General features: G+C 40.6%; 1 protein-coding gene across 1 annotated transcript in view; it reads left to right on the forward strand.

Moving 5' to 3' along the window:
• The window catches only part of LOC124622053 (transient-receptor-potential-like protein), a 225,935-nt gene that overhangs the window by 113,028 nt on the left and 90,606 nt on the right, over nt 1-22,301 (forward strand). The window contains exons 11-12 of the mRNA XM_047147617.1: nt 7,657-7,790; nt 8,108-8,231. Of these exons, the coding sequence (XP_047003573.1) occupies nt 7,657-7,790; nt 8,108-8,231 (258 nt within the window). The remainder of the gene's footprint in view (nt 1-7,656; nt 7,791-8,107; nt 8,232-22,301) is intronic.

Below are 22,301 nucleotides of genomic sequence, written 5' to 3' on the forward strand. Positions count from 1 at the left end.
CCACATCCTTTCGTCTTTCCCTCTCCTTCCCTCTTTCCTGATGAAGCAACCGTGGGTTGCGAAGCTTGAATTTTGTGAGTGTGTTTGTTTGTGTCTCTATCAACATACCAACGCTTTCATTTGGTAAGTTACATCATCTTTGATTTTAGATATATTTTTCCCATGTGGAATGTTTCCCTCTATTATATTCAACTAATATAATTACATGTAAATGTTTTCCAATCAAATAAAACAGTTCCTACTTAGCTTACACTATTGTTTTTAAAATATGATAGTGTTTAATTCCTTGATGAACTGAAACTCATGGACTGAGAAGCAGATAAAGTAGCAAATATCTTAAATGATTAAAAAAGAGTTAACTAATGTAGAATAAATCTTACTGTGTGCCATGGTACTAATCTGGTTCAAAGCTCATCTTCTTGTTCTTGGTAGCACATAAGTTTGTTGTCTCAAAACTGAAAACTTCTTTGGAGATTAAATGTTGTTAAACAATGATAGATGCAACACCATTGTTTTAGGTTCACTTATTCCCACATTAAACTTGAACTGATCTTTTGGAATGATGACCAGTTTCTTAACTATGCTATTTACAAAAATCAGGCTAGTTCTCTGGTTAAGTGACAGTTTCTGTCATAAAATTTACCATAAATCTCCTAACTCCAAATCTTACAGTTTATAACAACAGTCATTTGAGCACAGCTCTCTCCATAATTCACCATAAACACTCACAGTGGCATAGGTCTAAAAACATACTTACGAAGTGCAGTCTGGTAAACACAGTGTTTGCTCACGACAACCAAAAAGGTTCATGAAGATATTTCAAACATACTTACTTATTGATGAGAGAAATGACAGGGATGAATGAATTGTTCCAGGTATGACAGTTAAAACAAACATTTGTACATTTCATTGCAGCATTTGACTTGATGAGCACAAAATTGCATAGGCATGTCAACAGATTGACTTTTAAGTATAGACTTCACTCTACAACTGGGTATACTGACACAGACATGAATGACTGCAGTAAACAAGCTTGTTACATGATGTTAACATGGTAATGCCTCACTATGGACACTTCACATATACAGATATCCCTCACTCATGAGATTGCTCAACGTGGCCTCATGACACCGATGTTAACATGGTAATGGTTAGCCATAGACTAAATATTTTTGTGTGAGGGCAAGCTATTTAAAGACTTGTGTATGAATATTTTTGGATTTTGGAAAATAAAAAATGAACAGTTGAAATTTATTAGAATTGAGCTATATGTTCAGACAATAATTTGGTTTATATATGAAGGTGGTTTGAAAAGTTCTCGGAATCATCAGAACAGGTCAGCGCTAGCGCAACGAGTTGTTCACGGGATATTCATTGGACTGTTGCCGGTAAACACGTGCCACGTCAATGCTCTTGAAAGAGAACTGTGGTGGTGATGCGGCTCTGTTGTTTCTGCATAGCGATTTGTGAAGATGGAAAAAAACAAGATTCGAGCAGTGATTAAGTACTTCATAAAGAAAGGTACAAAAGCAAAGGACATTCATGCTGATTTCCTGAATGCACTGGGGGACTCTGCTCCTTCATATCCAACTGTTGAAAAGTGGACAAATCAATTTACATTTGGTCAGGAGAACTTAGATGACGATCCACGCAGTGGTCGGCCAAGATGTGCCATTACTCCAGAAATCATTGGAAAAGTGCACAAAATAGTCACGGAGGGATCGCCGAATGAAAATGCGTGAAATTGCTCATGCTAGCCAGATGTCATCTAAAAGAGTATATCACATTTTAACTGAAGAATTAGAAATGAAAAATTTATATGCAAGATGGGTGCCACGACTCTTGATGCTGGATCAAAGACACATGAGAATGGACATATTGGAACAAGGTTTGGCCCATTTTAGGAGAAACAAACAAGATTTTTTGCATTGGTTTGTGACCACAGATGAAACTTGGGTGCACTACGACACCCCAGAAATAAAACAACAGTCAAGGCAATGGAAACATGCTGATTCTCTGCCACCAAAGAAAGCAAAGACAATTCCTTCGGCGGGACAGGTCATGGCATTAGTGTTCTGGTATGCGAAGGGGGTTCTGGTTGTAGACTATCCCCCACTAGGCAAACAGTTACTGGAGAATACTATGCTAACCTCCTGGATAAATCGCAACAAAAGATATGTGAAAAAAGGCTGGGTTTAGCAAGGAAGAAAGTCATCTTCCATCAAGACAATGCACGCCCACACACATGTGCCATCACCATGGCAAAAGTAAATGAACTAAGGTATGAATTGTTGCCACACCCACATTATTCACCTGATATGACTCTGTCAGACTTCCATCTCTTCCATGATGAAAGTTTCAGTGATGTAAGTACTTTTTTTCTATTCCGTTCCGAGAACTTTTCAAACCACCCTCATAATATCTAGTTAGTACATTACATAAGATGACAGAACTATTTTGTGTGTCTACACTGGGAACTACCTATTTACAAGTACAGTTTCGAGATCTGATATTATGATAATTTATGCAAGTACCTAATTTGTGACAACTGATAAATGAAGGGTTTCAGTTGGTCCAGAAAGATTGTGGCAACCAAACTATAATGGTAAACTTGGGATTTATATAGGTATAATGACACAAAAGGCAACAATAATTTTGAGTCTGACTGGAATTCAATATTAATAATCTGTTCAGTTAACAATTTTCTGTAAAATTAAAATAACTGTCAAGTCTGAAATCAGAGCTTTCAAATGGTGTGCTGATTTTTTATTATTTTTATTATTACTTTATTTCTATTATTTTGTACACTTATTATTTTGTTACAATTATTATTTTGTAATATTTATTTATCTCTCAAACTTGATTTTCTGTAGTAGAACCTAAGTTACTGCTTACTGTAATATGAAATCGTTTTGTTTTGTTTTTATGTGCCACAATAGATTTTTGACATGTTCCATATCCTGTGATATTGTCACAACATGGATCAGCAGAACAATAAATAAATAAATAAATAAATAATATTTCCTAAGCCACTAATTAGCTCAGTCAACATCTACCATTACATGATAATTTCAATTATCCATTACTTTTGATTAATATAGTTCCAGTAGAACTAAACACATCACTGTAATCAGCATACTGAAAAATATCATCTCAATAATGAATCTGCATGGAATATGGTCTGAGTAACATTCTTGCAGATTTGGGCATATGCTTCATATAAACAATATGGATAACTTAGACACAAAATGAAAAATGAGGAAAAATATATACAGTTGTTAATAGGAGTGCAACAATAGATGGTGGAAGAGTTCCAGCTTGCTTTGTTTCATGTGGAGTGGAGTTTACTCTGAACTGGAATTTACTGCCATATTAAAACTATATGCATGGCTAGGACATAATCCACATCCTTAGTTTTTGTGGATCATGCTTTTACCAACTGATCTGTCAAGGCACATGTCTAGATATTGGTAAAAGTGTCAATCTGCCAATGTCTCTTTTCTACTTTCCAAACTACAGACATACACATTCTCCTAAATACCTTGCTTTTACCTATGGAAAATAGAAGAGAGGTACTCAGTAACTGGAGATCTAATGGCAGCTCAGATATTACTTAGGTAGGGGACAGAACAGAGCAGAATTTTGTATAAGTAACCATACTACCATTTAAAGGTGTTATTAATAACCACCATCCGTAGAAATGTTGGAACACGTGAGGCAATACAGACCCTTCGACTTATCTTAGAAGCTAGATTAAGAAAAGGCAAACCCACATTTCTAGCATTTGTAGGCTTCGAGAAAGCTTTTGACAATGTTGACTGGAATACGCTCTTTCAAATTCTGAAGGTGGCAGGGGTAAATTATAGGGAGCGAAAGGCTATTTACAATTTGTACAGAAATCAGATGGCGGTTATAAGAGTTGAGGGGCATGAAAGGGAAGCAGTGGTTGGGAAGGGAGTGAGACAGGGTTGTAGCCTATCCCCAATGTTATTCAATCTGTATATTGAGCAAGCAGTGAAGGAAACAAAAGAAAAATTCGAAGTAGGTATTAAAATCCATGGAGAAGAAATAAAAACTTTGAGGTTCGCCGATGACATTGTAATTCTGTCAGAGACAGCAAAGCACTTGGCAGAGCAGTTGAATGGAATGGATAGTGTCTTGAAATGAAGGGTATAAGATAAACATCAACAAAAGCAAAACGAGGATAATGGAATGTAGTCGAATTAAGTCGGGTGATGCTGAGGGAATTAGATTAGGAAATGAGACACTTAAAGTAGTAAAGGAATTTTGCTATTTGGAGAGCAAAATAACTGATGATGGTTGAAGTAGAGAGAATATAAAATGTAGACTGGCAATGGCAAAGAAAGCGTTTCTAAAGAACAGAAATTTGTTAACATCAAGTATAGATTTAAGTGTCAGGAAGTCATTTCTGAAAGTATTTGTGTGGAGTGTAGCCATGTATGGAGGTGAAACATGGACGATAAATAGTTTGGACAAGAAGAGAATAGAAGCTTTTGAAATGTGGTGTTACAGAAGAATGCTGAAGATTAGATGGGTAGATCACATAACTAATGAGGAAGTATTGAATAGGATTGGGGAGAAGAGAAGTTTGTGGCACAACTTGACTAGAAGAAGGGATCGGTTGGTAGGACATGTGTTGAGGCATCAAGGGATCACCAATTTAGTATTGGAGGGCAGTGTGGAGGGTAAAAATCGTAGAGGGAGACCAAGAGATGAATACACTAAGCAAATTCAGAAGGATGGAGGTTGCAGTAGGTACTGGGAGATGAAGAACATTGCACAGGACAGAGTAGCATGGAGAGCTGCATCAAACCAGTCTCAGGACTGAAGACCACAACAACAACAACAACAAAAATAAAACAAATCAGAAGAGCATTGGATAGCAGCTTTATGCGCATAATAATAACAAAGTGATATAGTGTGTTCAAATCATGTAGCATATGTTTAAAAAATGTAAATTTTTTGGGAGGATAGAGCTGTATATTAAATAAAGATATATGATAGGCGTTTGAAGGATGAGAAAGAAAACTCAAGCAGAGAACTAAAGAGAAAGTTCAAGGACTTCTAGGATGAAGGTCCCAGCATGTTATCGACACAAGAAAAGTAACTTCAAGAGGCCACAGGGATGTGTATTGGGGCTCTCTCTGTTCATCTGATACAATAATGATTTCATGGAAAATCTTAATCATAACACAGAACATTTTGTAGTTGATGCAGTTATCTATAGTGAAGTGCTATGTGCAAAAAGTTGCACAAATATTTAGTGAGATTTGGTCATATTTCAAAGTGGTGTAGAGATTGGTAACCTGCTTTAAATGTAAAACTGGGCACTTCACACAACATATAAAATAGTACCCAATGACTACAATATCATTGAGTAAGGAATCAGTTAACTCATGCAAATACCTGGATATAATAATCTGTATGGATATGAAATCGATTGCTAGCATAGGCTCAGTCATTTTTTAAGTAGGCATCAGACTTTGATTCATTGGCATGATATTGGGACAGTATAGTCAGTCCACAAAAGAGACTGCTTATAAAATATTTATGCACCCCATCTCTGAATATTTCTTAAGGGTGTGAGCCCCTTAATAAATAAGGCCTAACAGCATATACTGAATGTATTCAAATGAAAACAGCACTATATGATCACATGTTTGTTTCACTTGTGAGAGAATGTCGTAGGGATGCTAAAAAACCTAATTGGCAGATCCTTGAAGATAGGTACCAATTATCCTTAAAAAGTCTGCCTACAGAGTTTCAAGAACCAGTACTAAGTGAAGAATCTAGAAATATACTTCATTCCTGTAGAGTCCACAAACACCAGATTAGACTAATTACAGCATGAATAGTCATTTTAAGCAGATAAGCTTTCTGCACTCGATATATGATTGAATCTAGAAGATAACATTTGGTACGATGCTGAGTATCATCTCTCATGCACTTCACAGCTGTTTGCAGAGTATATACAAGGGCTAATTTCCATGTACTTGTCTGCAATCCTGGTACACATTAAAACTACAATACTACACTACTGCAGCACACTGGTAAATGACCCAAAACAAAATGGCATAGTGCACTGATAAAGAGGAGTATCATGCAGTAATTTGTTTTTGGCAGCAGTGGAAATGTTTTGGCTGTCTCAGGCCAATCCTGATGATTTCTTTAGCTGTTTGGATTGCAACATTTCAGCTGCTGTTGAAAATGAATTATTGCAAGACACTCCACTTCATCAATGCACTGCGCTATTTTGTTTTGGCTCCTCTGTGACACGCTACAATAATGTTGATGGGTATTCCAAAGTGTATAATAAGTTCCTGAATTCGTTTGGTGAGAGCTACACGTTAGGTGCAGAGTAATTTTGGTAAAAAAACAGTCTGTACTGAGCTACGAGCAGAAAATTTTGTGTCGTGGTGGACAAAAGTTCACCCTCTTCAGGGAAAATTTCATGGTATGTGATGACTTGTATCAATTTTTTTAGTAGCTTGGTGCTGACTTTTTCATAAAACAATACTCTTCTGTGCACACAACTTCAGAAGTTTGTACTGCAATAAGATTCTATCAATGAAAACTCCATCTCCACTTTTGTATGTGCTGATTTCCTTGGGACAACACTGGTCACTATTAAAAGAAAAAAGTGTTTATGAATGTGTGAGTGTACACATGTGAGTACATACAGTTTTTTCTTTGAGTTGTTGTTTATATGTATAAATTACTTTTTTTATTTTATACACAACACTGGTATAACGTGATATATGAATACTAATTAAACTTCCTCACTCAATTATGCTTATGTGAACATGACATCTATAGCACACCTCTGGACTGGACACCACTTCAGATCTTTGTGTGTTAAATATTGCTGCATATTTATTCAACTAGCTTCTAAGCTGGCCTCATGAGGGTGAGTGGACCTCATTCCACATTTTCCCAGAAGAGATAAATCCAAAGTGATCAATAGGAATTGAAACTGGGATCTCCACTTAAGCTAGCGACACTACTAGACCATGGAGGCAGGCATACTACTTACAGCAATGAACTTTCCACAGACACACACATATAAAGTGTTCCGTTATTTTTTGATGAAAACCTATCTAAATCTGTAAGTCAATTGGCTTACTACCCATCCTGCATATCTGAAAAACCTAATGGGTTTACATATATGATCTAGGTGTAACATCAACCTTTCCAATAACAAAAGAAAGGATGCTACTTGGCCTATGGGTATGTCATACCCCTGCAACCTCAATCTCCTGTTTCTTACATATTGCCGGCCGGAGTGGCCGTGCGGTTCTAGGTGCTACAGTCTAGAACCGAGCGACCGCTACGGTCGCAGGTTTGAATCCTGTCTCGGACATGGATGTGTGTGATGTCCTTAGGTTAGTTAGGTTTAATTAGTTCTAAGTTCTAGGCGACTGATGACCTCATAAGTTAAGTCGCATAGTGCTCAGAGCCATTTCTTACATATTGTTCTATGCACCTTCTGAGTTTGGAAGCATTTCAGAAATTCTTTCTCAATGTTGCAATTTTTATAGATGTTAATTGTTGGCATGGTGAACCTAAATACATTAAAGTTTATCTTCTAAAACAAGTCAGCATATCATTTCTAACACAAAATCAACTTTATTTCAGTGCCTTGAAACTGGTTCACTTGTTCTCAATCAACCCTCATCTTGGACCACTTCAGATATCCCTCGGACGAATGGTCATTGACATCGTAAAGTTTTTCTTCATATACAGCTTGGTGCTATTCGCCTTTGCCTGTGGTAAGTAACACTTTACAACAATCAATGATGATAATAAATGCATTTAATGAAAGAAATAATATTATTTTAAACATTTAATGTTTCTCTAAAGTACAAGCTGAAATTTGCACAAGCCATGCATGAAAGTAGATGAATATTATTAACAGATTAAAACAAAACTGATAAAAGCTCCAATCTTCTAATTCTCATGATTACATAATGATCTATCATCATTCACATAGTTCACTTAATTATTGAAACATTTTTTGAAATTTCTCATGACTGCCTTACATTGTTGAGTGCTTATTTCTGAAAATGATGTATATTACTTTTTAAAGGTCTGAACCAGCTGTTATGGTACTTTGCTGAACTAGAGAGACAGAAATGTTACCACCTCCCTGGAGGTCTACCTGACTGGGAAAATAATGGTGATTCATGCATGAAATGGAGGAGTTTTGGAAAGTATGTTCCTTATTGAACCAACTAGCTGCATTAGAGCCAACACACACACACACACACACACACACACACACACACACAGAGAGAGAGAGAGAGAGAGAGAGAGAGAGAGAGAGAGAGGTGAGAAATACAAGCACACACTTTAACTTGTGTTATTTAAGGGAAGGAGATGTAGTGAGCGAAGAAAGCACACTTCATACAGTGCACAGAGCTTCAACAAGGAGAAGTGTTGCCAGGGGAGCAGACCTTCTCTCCTTCACAAAATGCAGGCACAATATTCATTATCTGTATTTTTAGTGCACACAAGTACAGAAGTGAGACACTAGGCTAATGAATGCTCAGATGCTTTGTACAATTAAAATTAAAACAGGACCTACCTTTTATAGTGACAGGTTTCATCATTTTTAACATGGTAATTAGCTCTCAACAAATTTGCTTCCATTGGAATTTAAACTGATTTTCATTATAAAGTGTACATAAAAAGTGCTACAGCACACATTCATAATGATTACTGATTTGATTTGGCTTGTAATCAGGTAGACAGAACAACAGCTTATTTAACCCTTTGCCCCCCACACATTCCGATAATGGATACTTCCACCTGGAATACTGTTACCAACTTCCCTAGAGAGAATGCTCACTCTAGTCTATACTGTACCCCATATACGCCTCCCCCAATGGCTGTGTCTGTCTTTGACCCATCTGTAAACTAGACTGTGTCTCCTGAACAGTATTGTGGTTCATTCTCCTACTGCTCCCTGCTTCCAGCTGTTACACTGAAAGGTTTATTGGAGCAACTGGAAGCTATTGCATTGTCAATTGACATTTCCCCAACCATTATTCTATTTATCACATTCATTACATTAGTGTTGGGTTCTGGATACTACAAAGGTTTCCAGTTTTTAACTTGTATGCCTCTGCTGCTGCAACCACTGTAACCTCCAGAGGTAATGGGGGCATGTTCAGCATGCTCTTCATCCCAACAGTGGCTGCACTGCTAATTCCACCTGTTATGGCTGGGCATCTCAATTTCTACACCTCCCAAGCTTCTTAACAGACACTTCTATTTTCTTCCACCATACTACAGCCCCATAAATTATCATAGGTTTTATTATAGAAGTGTATATCCAATATATATATTTCTGGGACTTTAATGTTAGTTTTTACAACAGGCCCATCTAGTGCAAATAAGAGCACTTTTTGCCTTGGAACTTACATTGTTTATATGAAGAAGCCTTACTAACTTTGCATCCAGGCTTACTCCTAGGTGCTTCACTATCCCCTCTGCTGATAGAATTTCATCAGTGAGCTTAAGATTAATGTATGTGTTTTGGAAATGCTTCATTGTGAATGGTACTATGAAAGTTTTCCTGAGACTGACTCTTAGATTATGTTTCATAAATCAGTCTTGCACAATTTTCAGAGAAAATTGTGCCCTTGTTCTACTGGCACTTGCAAATTTGCCAGATATTACTATGAGTAAATCATCTGCATGTCCTTGTCAAAAGTACCCTCTACAATCTATGTTTCATAATAGTTGGGACAAAACTCCTCCTTGCAGATGCCTTCTGGTGATGTTGACCACCATTTGCCCATTCATCATGGTGGCTTCTACCTTTCGTCTACTCAGCATGGTGTTACTCCATGGTCTTAATATTCTGCTCTTCTGCAACTTTAACCATGTTTTTGAAGGTTTAGTAATATAACCTATCTTACTGGATATTTAGGGGGACTTCTAGTAATATAAAGTCCCCCTAAATATCCAGTAAGATGCAGAGAGCAGTTTCCCAAAAAGTGTATAGCTTTTTCCAATTTCTCAACAAGTGGGTGAAGCACTATTTTGCATCATTTTCCTGGCTGACATGTGGGTTGGTTTCCATGTAGATAAGCCTTAGTTAACCTCCTTTTCCTAACATGTACACTGACCTATTTTCCTAATGTCTTTAAAAGGAAGGAGGACAGACTGACTGATCTCATATCCTTAACATTGGTATATTCACTTCTCACCGGCTTTGGAATGAAAGCAAACTTCGCTATTCTTCAAGCATTAGGAATGACTCCTGCTGCTAGACTGACTCTGAACAGCTGCATAGGAGTTGTATTAATCCCTGTCCTGCTTGTTGCAGTAAAGCTGGAAAGATTCCATCTGGGCCTGGTGATCTGAACGTTTGAAACATTCCCACCGTCTATTGAATTTTCTTGTAGTCATCACATTTTCTGGCAGATTTCCAAATCACCCCTTGGTTATCTATACACTAGTAACTCAGAGGAATTGAATCTTGATGTGTGTTATCTGCCACTGTGCACTGATAGAAGAGAATGTTGAGGAGCACATCCATCATCTTGTCCTTTTATACCCACCATCCTCCCTCCTTAGAGTGCCTCCTGGATTTGTTTGTATTCTTGTGAGCATTTTGTTCAGTCTTCTGGCCTTGACAGCTGTACCTTTCACTTCCTCACAGAATACCTTCCAGGACAATAGTTTTGTCTGGTTAATTGCATGGTTGTATTTGGCAAGGGTCTTCTGATATTTCGTCTATTAGCCTTTCCTTCTTGCAAAGTTAAACAGTCTTCTTACCTGCTTCCTAGTACAATCCTGTTTGTGCACTTCTTGATTGTTGGACAGTTTTTCAAGTTTGAGGTCATCATGCCAGATATTACTTCATCTACCATTTCCTCTAAATATACTGGATTTTTTATCGAAGTTTTAACTTCACATAAGTGTGAGTTTGGATCTTTCCTATATGAGTCTTAGTCTGTTTCCTTGGATTCCCATAGGCCATGGTCTGTGTAACACCCATTTCAAAGCCAAAATTATTATACACGTGGGCACGTGAGGACGGCTCCCCTGCCAGCACCCAAAAGTTATGTCAGTTACTTCATGTCTTCTTCTATTCCTGAAGATAAGTTCAAGACTAGTATTCAAGATTTCTGAGTTACTTCCCAGTAGGTATTCAGTTACGTACTCAGCTCTGCTGTTGGTGTTCCTGCTTCCCACACCACGTTGTGAGCATTGGCATCACAACGAATCAACAGTCATTCATTCATCTGCAAGCAGCTGTCTACCAATCTTCTCATTACTTGGGAAGGAAAAGCACTGTCCTCCTAAGGAAGGTACACTAAGGCCAACACAAATTCCTCTGTGTTTACTTCCTTACCCTCTTTCATCCTGATGGTCACTAAGTCCTTCAAGAAGCAGTTCACCACTGGCATTAATGAAATTCCATTCTTGATATAAATCAATGTTCTGTTGTTTTTTAGATTCTAGCGAAAATCAGTTTACCTCCAGTTCCTCCAAGGCCTGACATGCGCTCTTTATATAAAGAGAATTCCTGGATCATGGTTATCTCCACCTCCTGTCTTCCCAGAAGCAACTCCAATGGCACTTACTCCCTTAGTCTACTGCAGGTTTATCTGTAATGCTTCCAGCCACCAGCTTGCCACCATTGTCACTTCCAATGTCCGTAATTTCCTTGACAGAAATCTGCAAGAAGTTCTAGGTCCTGTGCTGGCAATGCCTTCAGAGATTTCTCACTGACTTCCACCACACGGGTTTTGCCATCAGATACAACCTTCCAGTTATTACCCATTATAGTCACTTATCCAGACTCTTGGGTTCTGCACCTGTTCTTTCGCAGACAGGGTCTTTGGAAGAACATACTTACGAAGTTTTGGTATCCAAATTGTCTACTTCTTCTGACTGGTTTGATGCAGCCCACGATGAATTCCTCTCCTTTACCAACCCTACAGTAGCAATTGCACCCTATGTCTTTAATTATTTGATGGATATACCCCATCTCTGTCTCCCTCTACAGTTTTATTCTCTATACTTCCCTCTAGTACCATGGAAGTTGTTCCATGATGCCTTAACAGATGTCTTGTCATTCTGTGCCTTCTTATTGTCAGTGATTTTAGTATGTTCCTTTCCTTGCCGATTCTGCAGAGAACCTCCTCATTTCTTACCTTATCAGTCCACCTAATTTTCAACATTCTTTGTAGCAGCACATCTCAAAGGCTTTGATTCTCTTCTGTTCTGGATTTCCCGTAGTCCAAGTCTCAGTACCATATATGCTGTGCTCCAAACGTGCACTCTCAGAAATTTCTTCCTCAAGCTAAGACCTATGTTTGATACTAGCAGAAGTCTTTTGACCAGGAATGAATTTTTCACCAGTGCTAGTTTGCTTTTTATGTCCTCATTGCCCCATCCGTCATAGGTTATTTTGCTACCTAGATAGCAGAATTCTTTAACTTTGTCTACTTCATGATCTGTAATTGTAATGTTAAGTCTCTTGCTGTTTTCATTTCCGCTACTTCTCACTACTTTTGTCTATCTTTGATTTACTCTCATTCCAAATTCTGTTCTCATTAGACTGTTCATGCCATTCAACACATCATGCAATCCTACTTCTTTCAGTGAAGATAACAATCTCATCAGCATATCATATTGTTGATATCCTTTCAGCCTGAATTTTAATCCCACTCTTGAATCTTTCTTTTATTTTCCTCATTGCTTTGTTGATGTATAGATTGAACAGTAGGGGGGAAAGACTACATCCCTGTCTTACACCCTTTATAATCTGTGCACTTTGATCTTGGTCTTCCAGTCTTATTGCTCCCTCTTCGTTCTTGTACAAATTGCATATCTCACACCTTTCCTTTAACTTACCCTTATTTTTCTCAGAATTTTGAACATCTTGGACCATTTTACATTGCTGAACAGTTATTTCCAGGTCAAAAAAATCCTGTTAACATGTCTTGATTTTTTCTTCTGTCTTGCTTCTATTATCAACTGCAACATCAGAACTGCCTCTCTGGGGCCTTTACCTTTCCCAAAGCCAAACTGATCATCATCTAACAGATCCTCAATTTTCTTTTCCATTCTTCTAAATAGTATTCTTGTCCGCAACTTGGAAGCATGAGCTTTTAAGCTTCTTGTGTGATAATCCTTGCACTTGTCAGCTCTTGCTATCTTGCAATGCTGTCCTTTGACAAGCTATGTAGCAAGACAGAGGATTGTGGGCAAGCACCATTTCCAGATAGCACCACGACTCGAGGTCGGCTGTCTTCCATGACTATTGGTATCATTGTGCGGATGATGTTTTTCCAAAAGTCACATGGTGTATTACAAGTCTCATATATTCTACATATCAACATGAAGAGTCATCTTGTTGCCACTTCTTCCAATTACTTTAGAAATTCTGATGGAATATTATCTATCCCTTGTGCCTTATTTGATCTTAAGTCTTCCAAAGCTCTTTTAAATTCTGATTCTAATAATGGGTCCCCTATCTCTTCCCTGTTGACTCCTGCTTCTTCTTCTATCACATCATCAGACATTGTAGGGGCCTTCAATGTACTCTTTCCACCTACCTGCTCTCTCCTCTGCATTTAGCAGCGGAATTCACATTGAACTCTTAATATTACTGCTCTTGCTTTTAATTTCACCAGAGGTTGTTTTGATTTTCCTATATGCTGAATCGGTCCTTCCAATAATCATTTCTTTTCTTGATTTCTTATTTTTCATGGAACCATTTTGCCTTAGTTTCCCTGCACGTCCTACTTATTTCTTTCCTAAGTGACTTGTATTTCTATATTCCTGAATTTCCCTGAACATTTTAGTGCTTCCTTATTTCACTGATCAGATGAAGTATTTCATCTGTTATTCATGGTTTCTTTACAGTTGTCTTCCGTGTACCCACAGTTTTCTTTCCAACTTCTGTGATTACCCTCTTTCGAAGATGTCCATTTCTCTTCAACCATACTACCTACTGATATATCAAAAAACAAAGATGATGTGACTTACCAAATGAAAGTGCTGGCAGGTCGACAGACACACAAACGAACACAAACATACACACAAAATTCAAGCTTTCGCAACAAACTGTTGCCTCATCAGGAAGGAGGGAAGGAGAGGGAAAGACGAAAGGATGTGGGTTTTAAGGGAGAGGGTAAGGAGTCATTCCAATCCCGGGAGCGGAAAGACTTACCTTAGGGGGAAAAAAGGACGGGTATACACTCGCACACACACACATATCCATCCACACATATACAGACACAAGCAGACATATTTAAAGACAAAGAGTTTGGGCAGAGAAGTCAGTCGAGGCAGAAGTGCAGAGGCAAAGATGATGTTGAATGACAGGTGAGGTATGGGTGGCGGCAACTTGAAATTAGTGGAGATTGAGGCCTGGTGGATAACGGGAAGAGAGGATATATTGAAGAGCAAGTTCCCAACTCCGGAGTTCGGATAGGTTGGTGTTAGTGGGAAGTATCCAGATAACCCGAACGGTGTAACACTGCGCCAAGATGTGCTGGCCGTGCTCCAAGGCATGTTTAGCCACAGGGTTATCCTCATTACCAACAAACACTGTATGCCTGTGTCCATTCATGCGAATGGATAGTTTGTTGCTGGTCATTCCCACATAGAATGCATCACAGTGTAGGCAGGTCAGTTGGTAGATCACGTGGGTGCTTTCACACGTGGCTCTGCCTTTGATCGTGTACACCTTCCGGGTTACAGGACTGGAGTAGGTGGTGGTGGTGGGAGGGTGCATGGGACAGGTTTTACACCGGGGGCGGTTACAAGGGTAGGAGCGAGAGGGTAGGGATGGTGGTTTGGGGATTTCATAGGGATGAACTAAGAGGTTACGAAGGTTAGGTGGACGGCGGAAAGACACTCTTGGTGGAGTGGGGAGGATTTCATGAAGGATGGATCTCATTTCAGGGCAGGATTTGAGGAAGTCGTATCCCTGCTGGAGAGCCACATTCAGAATCTGATCCAGTCCCGGAAAGTATCCTGTCACAAGTGGGGCACTTTTGTGGTTCTTCACCTTTATCTCTCCCCATATATTTTTATCTTTTTTATTTTTATCTTTCATTTTCATTTCAACCTCATGTTAAACTTTCCACCTTCTAATACCATGTCACCCTCACAACACCCCCTCAATGACCCCATTAATTTTTATTTACATTCCCTCCGCAAACATGCCTTCACCCTAGCCAGATTACGCTCGCATATTTTATTTTCTCAGGCTTGTCTGACATTTGGCATAACCCCCAAAGGCCTCACACTTAAAGTTCCCATCTCTGGCTGCAACCCTTCTTTCCATCAGTCCCTATACCAGTTCCAAACTGAACAATCCATTGCCATCACCCACCTAATCCTTCACCTACACATCAACTCAGCCAATGAACACACCCGTCAACTCCTATCCTTAATAAAAGTCCTCAATCTTTCCTCTCCCACATCCACACCGGCTATTCAGAGCATCCTCCTACAGGCCAACCGCAAATTAGAACAGCATGCCACCCTTCACCTCAAAAAACTATCCAATCTCCTGGTTTCCCACCTCCGGAAAGGCAACTCACTCACCCTTCACAACCTTTCCAGCAAACCTCAACCACCTCTCATTGCACACAAACCCAGTCTCTCCCATCTACTCAATCTCCCACTTCCAGCTCCACTCCCTCCAAAACCTCAAAATTCCAATCAACACAATCTGGTACCACAACACCCTAATTCAGTAGTTAACCTTTCCTCCAAACCTCTCTCCCAATCCGAAACCTCTGTCCTATCCAAAGGCCTCACCTTCAGCCCCGCTCCCAGATTCAACCAAACAGCCCTCGTCAAAGATTTACTGTCCTACACTCGTACTCTCTGCTGGAAGTATCACTTTGCCACGAAGAAAAATGATCCTAATCCTACCCCTAATGATCCAACTCCCCAAGACACTATCCAAATTGAACCCTGCCTGGAACAGTTCCGTCCTCCGTCACAGCGGGACCCACCTCCTCTTCCTCAAAATCACCCTCTGCAAACCTTCCAGAAATTTCTGACTTCCAGCCTTGCCTCTCAGTCCTTCTTAAAAACCTTAATCCTACTCCCAACATCACCTCTGCTGAAGCCCAGGCTATCCGTGATCTGAAGGCTGACCGGTCCATCATCATTCTTCCGGCGGACAAGGGTTCCATGACCATGGTACTTGATCGTCGGGAGTATGTGGCTGAGGGACTGCGTCAGCTTTCAGACAACACCACATACAAAGTTTGCCAAGGTAATCCCATTCCTTATGTCCAGGCGGAGCTTCAAGGAATCCTCAGAACCTTAGGCCCCCTACAAAACCTTTCACCTGACTCCATCAACCTCCTGACCCCACCGACACCCCGCACCCCTACCTTCTACCTTCTTCCTAAAATTCACAAACCCAATCATCCTGGCCGCCCCATTGTAGCTGGTTACCAAGCCTCCACAGAACGTATCTCTGCCTACGTAGATCAACACCTTCAACCCATTACATGCAGTCTCCCATCCTTCATCAAAGACACCAACCACTTTCTCGAACGCCTGGAATCCTTACCCAATCCGTTACCTCCAGAAACCATCCTTGTAACCATTGATGCCACTTCCTTATACACAAATATCCCGCACGTCCAGGGCCTCGCTGCGATGGAGCACTTCCTTTCACGCCGATCACCTGCCACCCTACCTAAAACCTCTTTCCTCATTACCTTAGCCAGCTTCATCCTGACCCACAACTTCTTCACTTTTGAAGACCAGACATACCAACAATTAAAGGGAACAGCCATGGGTACCAGGATGGCCCCTTCGTACGCCAACCTATTCATGGGTCGCTTAGAGGAAGCCTTCTTGGTTACCCAGGCCTGCCAACCCAAAGTTTGGTACAGATTTATTGATGACATCTTCATGATCTGGACTCACAGTGAAGAAGAACTCCAGAATTTCCTCTCCAACCTCAACTCCTTTGGTTCCATCAGATTCACCTGGTCCTACTCCAAATCCCATGCCACTTTCCTTGATGTTGACCTCCACCTGTCCAATGGCCAGCTTCACACGTCCATCCACATCAAACCCACCAACAAACAACAGTACCTCCATTACGACAGCTGCCACCCATTCCACATCAAACGGTCCCTTCCCTACAGCCTAGGTCTTCATGGTAAACGAATCTGCTCCAGTCCGGAATCCCTGAAGCATTACACCAACAACCTGACAACAGCTTTCGCATCCCGCAACTACCCTCCCGACCTGGTACAGAAGCAAATAACCAGAGCCACTTCCTCATCCTCTCAAACCCAGAACCTCCCACAGAAGAACCACAAAAGTGCCCCACTTGTGACAGGATACTTTCCGGGACTGGATCAGATTCTGAATGTGGCTCTCCAGCAGCGATACGACTTCCTCAAATCCTGCCCTGAAATGAGATCCATCCTTCATGAAATCCTCCCCACTCCACCAAGAGTGTCTTTCCGCCGTCCACCTAACCTTCGTAACCTCTTAGTTCATCCCTATGAAATCCCCAAACCACCTTCCCTACCCTCTCGCTCCTACCCTTGTAACCGCCCCCGGTGTAAAACCTGTCCCATGCACCCTCCCACCACCACCTACTCCAGTCCTGTAACCCGGAAGGTGTACACGATCAAAGGCAGAGCCACGTGCGAAAGCAGCCACGTGATCTACCAACTGACCTGCCTACACTGTGATGCATTCTATGTGGGAATGACCAGCAACAAACTGTCCATTCGCATGAATGGACACAGGCAGACAGTGTTTGTTGGTAATGAGGATCACCCTGTGGCTAAACATGCCTTGGTGCACGGCCAGTACATCTTGGCGCAGTGTTACACCGTTCGGGTTATCTGGATACTTCCCACTAACACCAACCTATCCGAACTCCGGAGTTGGGAACTTGCTCTTCAATATATCCTCTCTTCCCGTTATCCACCAGGCCTCAATCTCCGCTAATTTCAAGTTGCCGCCACTCATACCTCCCCTGTCATTCAACATCATCTTTGCCTCTGCACTTCTGCCTTGACTGACATCTCTGCCCAAACTCTTTGTCTTTAAATATGTCTGCTTGTGTCTGTATATGTGTGGATGGATATGTGTGTGTGTGCGAGTGTATACCCGTCCTTTTTTCCCCCTAAGGTAAGTCTTTCCGCTCCCGGGATTGGAATGACTCCTTACCCTCTCCCTTAAAACCCACATCCTTTCGTCTTTCCCTCTCCTTCCCTCCTTCCTGATGAGGCAACAGTTTGTTGCGAAAGCTTGAATTTTGTGTGTATGTTTGTGTTCGTTTGTGTGTCTGTCGACCTGCCAGCACTTTCATTTGGTAAGTCACATCATCTTTGTTTTTAGATATATTTTTCCTACATGGAATGTTTCCCTCTATTATAACCATACTACCTACTGAGCTATTCATTATTGCAGCATCTATAGCTACAGAGAACTTCATTTCTTAGCACTTTTGTATCCCACTTCTTTGTACACCGTTTCTTCCTGACTAGTCTCCTTAACTTTAGCCTACTCTTCGTCATTATTAAATTGTGATGTGAGTCTATATCTGCTCCTAGGTACACCTTACAATCCAATATCTCGTTTTGGAATCTCTGCCTGACCATGATGTAATCTAACTGAAATCTTCCTGTATCGACCGGCTATTTCCAAATATACCTTCTCCTCTTGATTCTTCAATGGAGTATTTGATATTGCTAACTGATATTTATTGCAGAACTCAACTAGTCTTTCTCCTTTTGTTTCTGCTACCAAATTCATTTTCTCCCCAATCCTTCGTTCTGCTCCTTCTGCTATAACTGCATTCCCGTTCCCCATGACTATTCGATTTTCATCTCCCGTTACATACTGAATTACCCATTCAGTAACCTCATATATTTTTTATGTCTCTTCATCTTTGGCTTGTGATGTCGGCATGTACACCTGAACTATCACTGTCGGTGTTGGTTTGCTGTCGACTTGGATGAGAATAACCATATCACTGAACTGTTCCAAGTGGCTCAACTTTTGCACTACTTTCCTGTTCATAGTGAATCCTACTCTCATTACACCATTTTCTGCAGCTGTTGATATTATTCTACATTCGTCTGACCAGAAATCCTTGTTTTCCTTCCATTTCACTTCACTGACACCTACTATACCTAGATTGAGCCATAGCATTTCCCTTTCCAGATTTTCTATCTTCGATATCACGTCCAAACTTCTGACATCCCTCACTCCAAATTGTAGAATGTTCCCTCCTGAAGATCTGAATGGGATACTATTCCAGAATCTTTTGCCAACGGAGAAATTATTATAATACTTCTTTAATTACAGGCAACACATCCTGTGTATTTAATGCAGTTGTTTCCATAGCCTTCTGCATCCTCATGCTGTTGATCATTTCCCACCCCAAGAGCACGAGAGAGCCCTAAACTTCTATCCGCTCCTTTGTCACTTTGATGATGATGTTTGGTTTGTGGGGCGACTTCTTATGTCGGAAATCTTCAACCGCCATTGTCGATGATTTTTATTCAAAATTTAAGCACTGGCTTTGTTCTAACCCAGGGCTGAGGGTGTTTTCATTACTAATCAAAGATGCTACCTGTAGAACATGGGTGCATTTTGGGTACCATCGGATTATGCCAATTCACTGCTCCCTTCCCCTCACAGACAAATATTAGAGCATGTTTGTCTAGATAGATCCTTATGAATTTGGGGCCTAGACTCACATCCTTCCAAATCTTTTCAAAGAGAGCCATATGAACAGCTACTCCTGCTGCTAGGTGATGCTGACCAGTAAATATCCCTGTTGGGTAACTGTCATCCTAAAAGCCAATACTGCAGTATTGTAAGTATGTTTCCCCATTTACTGCCCCAACTTCTTCTGTATCCAGTGGTCCCCAGAAGGGGCAGGTAGACCTCTCAGTTACACTCCTCTCTTGTTCTTTTGTTCGTTGTCTTAGAAGTGGAAGATGTCCCACTCACAAGGTATTAGGTTTAAGACCTTATAATTCCTCCATTTGTGTTTAGGGAGCCATTCTTTGCCTTGCTTTTCTGTTTTTTGCTCTACGAAGTTTCCTCATATGAGCCCCAGGCAAGAATTTGAGCTAGATCTGGTCCAACTTCTCACTAATGTCTTCAACCTCTTGGACTGGTCTATCACCCAACCAATTTGCAGAAATGGCTTCCATTGGAGCCAATGTTTAGGTATTTGAGGTATCATCAAATCCTTCAGTTTTTAAACTGTTTTCCATGTTCTTCATTTTGGGCCCACAAGAATTGGGGATATATCAGGTCATTACCAGAGCAGTCTCATGCCGTATAATGCTAATTACTCAGAAGTCGCCCAATGTCTCTAAGGCTCCATTCATGACACATCTTCCTATTTGCCACACACTCTTTTGTATGGATTACATCACATCTTGGGTTCAGTACCTAGTGTGCTGGGAAAAGGATGTCAGTATGTGGGAAGAATGGGGTCTTGTAGGCCATGCTTTGTCAAGTTCATCTACTGGGACCTTTCTGGCTTGGGAGATCTTGCCACTAGCTACACTACCACTCGCATAGCCCTTATCTTCACACAAACATGCAAATCTCAGCCCGTATAGTTAGTGCTACAATATGGAGGTGTCCCCTGTAGAGTGTAGAGGGATAATGATGTAAGTGAAGCTCAAATTGACAATATCAAATAGGACACATAGCTACTCACTACATAGAGTAGGCACAGAGCAGAGGACAGACACATTTTAGGTTCATTAAGAGGTAGACTAAGCTACTGGACAAAGTTTCAGATGTATAAAAAAACCATACAAACACACATTATTACACATACAACTCCCACACACATGGTCATTTTCATCTTTGGGCACTATGGTCTGGTTGTGATGGGCAGCAGTCTCAGTTGAGGTGAGCAGTGGGGGGTATATTACACCTGGATACTTCTTTCTCCTTCTCTGTTCCTCCCCTCTCCCCTTTCCTATCCAGCACAGCCTCCCAATGCTACACCAAAAAGCCCACCTACCTGTCCCCACCATGTCCATGCACACCCACACAGGCAGCACTACAGCATCTTCCCCCAAACCCCACACTGCCCCTTCCCCTGTCCACCTCACACTCATCTGTACCCCTTCTACCCACAGCTACACTGCTCACCACCCTTGGGTTTTAGCATCCAGAGACAACAATTGCATGTGTGTGTGTGTGTGTGTGTTTCTAAATCTGAAGAAGAGCTTTGTCCAATAGCTAGCCTACTTTTAAATGTAGCTTTGTCCAATAGCTAGCCTACTTTTAAATGTACATTTAAATTGCCTGTTTGCCATTCATACTACCTCTCTGTTGTGAGTAGCAATCATATCCTATTTCACATTGTTTGGGATCCCCACTAGAGCAGATGCCCACCCCGATAGCTGAGTGGTCAGCGTGACGGATTGCCGTCCTGCGGGCCCGGGTTCGATTCCCAGCTGGGTCGGGTAGTTTCTCCGCTCAGGGACTGGATGTTGTGCTGACTTCATCACATTTCATCCCCATCCGGTGCACAGGTTGCCCAATGTGGCATCAAATGTAATAAGACCTGCACCAAGGCAGCCGGACCTGCCCCGCAAGGGGCCTCCCGGCCAATGACGCCAAACACTCATTTCCATTTTACCAGAGCAGATCAAAGGAAAACATCAAAGCAGTTCAGAAGCATGCTACTAGATTCGTTACCAGTAGGTTCAGTCAAAATGCAAATATTATGGAAAGCATTATGAAATCAAATGGGAGTTACCAGAGATGGCTTTCTTATCTTTATTGAGAAAATTTCGAGCACTGGCATTTGCAGCTGAGTGGAGGACGATTCTACTGCTGCCAACATGTGTGTCATGGAATGACCACAAAGACAAGATAAGATAAATTATGGTTCATATGGAGGTGAATAGACAAATGTTTTTCCTTTACTCCATTTGTGAGTGGAATAGGATAGGAAATGACTAGTGGTATAAGGTAGCCTGTGCCATGTACCATATGATTTCAGCAGGAGTATGAGTGCAGAGTTGTCAGACTGCACACAAAACATTCTCTTAATCTTTCATTTCATTCAACTTGATAAAAACTTTGCATCATTGAGAGAACAAAGACATAGCTTGTATTAAGCATTTTGATAGATGTGCAATGTTCTTTTTTTCATTTTATGTTTATTTCCTGTTGTAATGCGTAAGATTATATAGGAGAAGTTTATATTAATACATTTTCTGATAACACGACTGAGCTTGTGAAATGCTGAAAACTTTTTAATTGTTCAA

Source organism: Schistocerca americana, chromosome 7, assembly GCF_021461395.2.
Source record: "Schistocerca americana isolate TAMUIC-IGC-003095 chromosome 7, iqSchAmer2.1, whole genome shotgun sequence".
In the NCBI taxonomy this organism is placed as follows: Eukaryota; Metazoa; Arthropoda; class Insecta; order Orthoptera; family Acrididae; genus Schistocerca; species Schistocerca americana.